The following is a 5,609-nucleotide window of genomic DNA, read 5'->3' on the forward strand; positions in this document are numbered from 1 at the left end:
GCGGCCCACCCCCCCAATCGGCCCTACCCCGAGCGTGACTGAGGGCAGCATCGCAACCTCCCAATCTGCCCTGCTCTGTGCATGACAGGGGGCGGTGCCCCAACTCTCCCATCGGCCCTGCTCTGAGCCCGACCAGGGGCTGCACCTAGGGTTTGGGCCTTCCCTCTGCCACCCGGGAGCAGGCCTAAGCCAGCAGGTCGTTATTTCCCGAGGGGTCCCAGACTGCGAGAGGGCACAGGCCGGGCTGAGGAGACTCCCCCTCCCCCCGGGGTGCACAAATTTTTGTGCACTGGGCCTCTAGTATAATTATAAAAGGCTTAAATATATTAAATGCCAAGTGAATTCAAATATAAAAACAAACACTTAGGAATCTTTCAAGGTACTATAAAGCATTAATAAATTCCTCAAAACAAGATTAAGTTATAAATTATCTATAATAATAAAAGCATAATATGCTAATTAGACCAGATGAAGCTGGGGCTGTGAGGGAAACCTGGGTCCTGGTGCCTGCCAGCAGCCAGAGGGAAGCCTGGGTCCCGGGTGCCCAAGGGAAGCCGGTGCTGGCAGCCGGGAGAAAAAAGGTCTACTCTTGCATGAATTTCGTGCATTGGGCCTCTAGTCCTATATAATAAAAGCCTAATATACTAAGTGTCTGACTGTTAATTCAACCATTTGACCAGTCACTATGATGTGCACTGACCAGGGTCAGACACTCCATCCGGTAGGTTACCTTGCTGCTGGAGTCCAGCCGATTAGGACTGGGCGAGATGGGCTGGAAATGCCCTAGAGCCCTCCTGCGGTCCCTCCCTGAACCGTATATGCACAGTTGGGATCCCTCGGCCTGGCCTGTACCCTCTCGCAATCCAGGACCCCTCAGGGGATGTTGGAGAGCTGGTTCAGCCCGATCCCCACAGGCCAGGACGAGGGACCCCATTGGTGCATGAACTCGTGCACCGGGCCTCTAGTATACATATCATTAGAATTATCTTTGACTCTCCCCTCTTGCTCATTCCACCATGCCCAATTAGTCACCTGATCCTGTGGAATCTGTGAAACTTACTTGTTTTTTCAGCAAATATTTATTGAATACCTGCTACATGCTAAGTGCAAGGTACACAATAAATAAGATTCAGTTCCTTACCTCAAAGAACATAGACTAGTGGAATATTTACTCCCAAAAATACTTATTGAGCAGGGAAAGCAATAAAGAACCCACTGTCATGGAGCTTATATTCTACTGACAGTTTGTCAGAAAGTTATACTACTACTAGAGGCCCAATGCATGAAAATTTGTGCAAGAGTAGGCCTTCCTTCCCCTGGCTGCCAGCACCAGCTTCCCTCTAGACCCAGGCTTCCCTCCCCCGGCCATCGGCAGGCACCCAGGACCCAGGCTGGCTTCCCCCTGGCACTGGCTTTGTCAGGAAGGATGTCCAGAATGATGTCTGGAAGACATCTGGTCTAATTAGCATATTATCCTTTTATTACTATAGATAGATGTGATAAACTCAACAAATACTTCAGTGTCAATTATGTATTCAGCCTGTCCTAGGTATAGTCTCTGGTCTCCTAGGTATAGAGTTTGAATTCTAAAGCTAAGTCAAATGGAAGTTTCCAGTAATAATAAGTAGTTAAGGTGGCATGTAAGAGACATGATAGAATCCAGCAGATATATAGCTAACTAAGCACAAGGGCAAGGGGACAGAGAGAGGAGAGAGAGACTTTACAGGCAGATAGAACAGCATATGGAGAGACCATGGGTGAGAGTGTACATATGTTTAGGGAGCTTCAAGTGGTTCAATACATGGGAGATGAAGCTGCAGGGCTAGATGAGGAAGGGTTTTGAAGGCCATACTAAAGACCACAAAATATTTTTCATCCATTCTCTCCATCATCATCTCTTAATAGTCCTTCTGCAGTGATTTTCAACCTTTGTCATCGCAAGGCACACATAACTAATTACTAAAATTCTGCGGCACACCATAAAAACTGTATTTTTTGCCAACCTGACCAAAAAGGCATAATTTTGATTTATTCACACTATTTTTGTGTTGGCTGTTGTCATTTTTATTTGACAATCTAAGGGAAAAGAGATCAGTGCCCCTGACTAAATAGTTAGGTATTGCATGTCTTAAAAATTCTTGTGGCACACCAGTGTGCATGCCATGGCACAACCCATCGAAAATCACTGTCCTATTGCAAAAGCTCCCAAAGCTATTTCCCTGCCCCAGGGTAAACCACAGTAATAGACCTCATGTGGAAAAGAAAATCACAAAGGATCCTTCAGTTAAGGTAATACATAACAGCTAAAGAATTACCACATATAAGGTAATATGTAACAGCTAAAGAAATGACCACATTATTAATGTAATAGTAAAGACCAGTGAGGCCAACATAGAACTCCCAATTATATCAGAAAACCACATTAAAAAGTCTGTAATTCTACCCACAGGGAAAACCCTCAAAAATGTTTACTTTAGACAGTATAGTGCAGCAGTTCTCAACCTGTGGGTCGCAACCCCTTTGGGGGTCGAATGACCCTTTCACAGGGGTCGCCAAGACCATCGGAAAACACATATATAATTACATACTGTTTTTGTGATTAATCACTATGCTTTAATTATGTTCAATTTGTAACAATGAAATTGGGGGCCACCACAACATGAGGAACTGTATTAAAGGGTCGCGGCATTAGGAAGGTTGAGAACCACTGGTATAGTGTGAATGGTGACTCCTGGAGTTCTACAATATGGAGACCCTGAATTCATGATGGAGAAGCAGGATTTGCAACAAATAGATGTGCTTCGGATGATTTAAGGGCTTTTAAAAACTCTACCCATTTCTGTACTGTAGCGTGAAGTTCAATCAAACCAAATAAATGAAATTAAGGATTATACAGGTTTAGAACTGTATTTTCATCTTTACCTGAAAAGTTTTTCTACCAAGGGTAAACACTCCACTGTCAGAGTCTGGCGGTATCCCAACTGATCCAATCTTTTTCTAATATTAATATACTTTCTTTCTGCAGCTGTAGTCATCTTGTCTTCCAAAACTAGTTTTATTCACTTCCAAAAATTAAAGTCCTAAAAGAAAAGAGTGAAACATCATTATATTATTATAGTTACTATTATTGTTTCATGATAAGAAAATATTCCTTTTAATTGGAAACAATTCTTTTTCCTCTTTAGATAGGAAGACTTCTGCAATATTTAGATTGATTTAAGTAGAATGCTAATGATATTCCTGTTGCTGCATTAAAATGAGTATCCGGCCCAGGCTGTGTGGCTCAGGGTTGAGCGTCAACCTATGAACCAGGAGGTCATGGTTCAATTCCGGTCAGGACATATGCTCAGGTTGTGGAATCAACCTCAGTATGGGGCATGCAAGATGCAGCCAATCAATGATTCTCTCTCCCTCTCCTTTTCTCTCTGAAATCGATAAAAATATTTTTTAAAAATAAGTATCTGTTCAAACCTCTGTGAAAAAGTGAAAATCAATCAAGCTTCTAGAAGAAAAAAAAAAGAATATTTTCCTGAGCCAGAGGTAGGAAGAAAATCCTGAGAAGACTGTTTAAAAAGCACTAAAAGAAAAATATGAAAAACTGTACTTCACCAAATTAAAAATGTCTGCTCATTAAAATATTCCATGAAGAAAACAAAAAGGCAAAGTGGGAGGAAATATTCATAATATCTAAAAAGGATTTTTATAAGGAATATATAAAGAACTCTTGCAATTTGACTCTTAATAAAGACAGATAACCTATGAAAGAATGGGTTTGAGTTTAATAGGCACCTTGCAGAAGATATCTGAATGGAATAACCCCATGAAAAGGTGCTTAAGACCATTAGTTATCAGAGAAATGCCAGATATACCAGTTGATAATGAAGACTTTTTTTCAATAGATGGAGTTAGATATAACTCCGTAATCTTATTCCTAGGAATTTACTTGAGGAAATGAAAATAAGCAACTTACAAAGAGACTCTACAAGAATATTCATAGCAGCTTTATTCATAACTAGAGGCCCGGTGCACAAAAATTTGTGCACTCGAGGGAAAAGGTGGGTCCCTCAGCCCGGCCTGTGCCCTCTCGCAGTCTGGGACCTCTCGGGAGATAACGACCTGCTGGCTTAGGCCTGCTCCCGTGTGGCAGAGGGCAGGCCCAATCCCTAGGTGCAGCCCCTGGTCAGGCTTAGAGCAGGGCCGATTGAGGAGTTGGGGTGCCGCCCCCTGTCATGCACAGAGCAGGGCGATCAGGAGGTTGCAATGCTACCCTCAGTCACGCTCAGAGTAGGGCTGATTGGGGGGTTGGGGCACCGCTCCCCAACCTCCTGTCACACACAGAGCAGGGCCAGTCAGGGGGGTTGGGGCTCCGTACCCTGTCACACACAGAGCAGGACCGGTCAGGGGGTTGGGGAGCTCTCCCCTATCAGGCACAGAGCATGGCAGATCAGATGGTTGGCACGCCTTCCCCTGTCACGAACAGAGCAGGGTGGATAGGGAGGTTGTGGGTCCACCCCCTGTCACACACAAAACCACAGGGTGATCAGGGGGGTTTGGGCGCTGCCCCCTGTCATGCTGCTCTAGGGGCCAGGAGGCCTTGCAGCTCTGCTTGACACAGGGGCAGTGAGGCCTCACTGCTCAGCTGATCCCAGTACTAGCAGGCCTCGCGGCTCAGGGAACCTTGGTTTCCTCCGTCACTGAAGCAAGCAAGCCTCATGTTCACTTCAAGCTGCCTGGCTGCCGGCTGCCATCTTGGCTGGCAGTTAATTTGCATATTGCCCTGATTAGCCAATAGGAAGGGTAGCGGAGGTACGGCTAATTACCATGTTTCTCTTTTATTAGATAGGATAGCCCCCGAATGGAACAAACTATATATTCTTCAACAGCAGGATAAACTGTGATATATTTATACAATGTAGTACTACCCCCCCAAAAAAGAGAAGGAACTAGATACATATCAACCACAGAGATGAATTTGAATAACATTATTTGAGCAATAGAAGCCACCCACGTTTATTGCATAATTCCATTTATATAAAGTTCAAAAACAGGTAAAATTAAACTATGTGGACAGAAATTAGAACAGCAGTTGCCTGGGGCCATATGGATGGGTGGCCACTGACCCAAAGGGTTAAGAAGGAACTTTCTGGGGTGATGAAAATATATTGATTGGGGTAGTGGTTACATGAGTGTACACATTTATCAAAGCTTTTCAATTAAGTACTCCTAAGACTTGTGCGTTTCACCATGTAAATTTTACTTCGATAATAAAAAAAAAACCAAATGTCTCTATACACGCTTTTATCCTTCTTTTAAAATATTTATGAACCTATTCTCTATCAGTCTGCCCTAAAATGTAGTTATCAAAAGATCACTTCTTTAGAGACTTTGCTCTTTTCTAACCTTTGCCAGGAAAATAGAGTCCTAATACTCTAACCAGCGGTTCTCAACCTGTGGGTTGCGACCCCTGAAAATATGTCCTGCATATCAGATATTTACATTACGATTCATAACAGTAGCCAAATTAGTTATGAGTAGCAACGAAAATAATTTTACGGTTATGGGTCACCACAACATGAGGAACTGTATGAAAGAGCGCGGCATTAGGAAGG

At 43.5% G+C, this 5,609-nt stretch overlaps 1 protein-coding gene across 3 annotated transcripts in view; it reads right to left on the reverse strand.

Annotated features, from left to right (window-relative positions):
- CEP135 (centrosomal protein 135kDa) overlaps positions 1-3,101 on the reverse strand; it is a 70,029-nt gene extending 66,928 nt beyond the window's left edge. For all 3 annotated transcript variants that reach the window (XM_015560089.1, XM_006757795.2, XM_015560088.1), the window contains exon 1: positions 2,923-3,101. In XM_015560089.1, the coding sequence (XP_015415575.1) occupies positions 2,923-3,035 (113 nt within the window). In that variant the 5' untranslated portion in view covers positions 3,036-3,101. The remainder of the gene's footprint in view (positions 1-2,922) is intronic.
- Positions 3,102-5,609: the final 2,508 nt, after the last annotated feature.

Source organism: Myotis davidii, unplaced genomic scaffold (assembly GCF_000327345.1).
Source record: "Myotis davidii unplaced genomic scaffold, ASM32734v1 scaffold173, whole genome shotgun sequence".
NCBI classification, from domain to species: Eukaryota; Metazoa; Chordata; class Mammalia; order Chiroptera; family Vespertilionidae; genus Myotis; species Myotis davidii.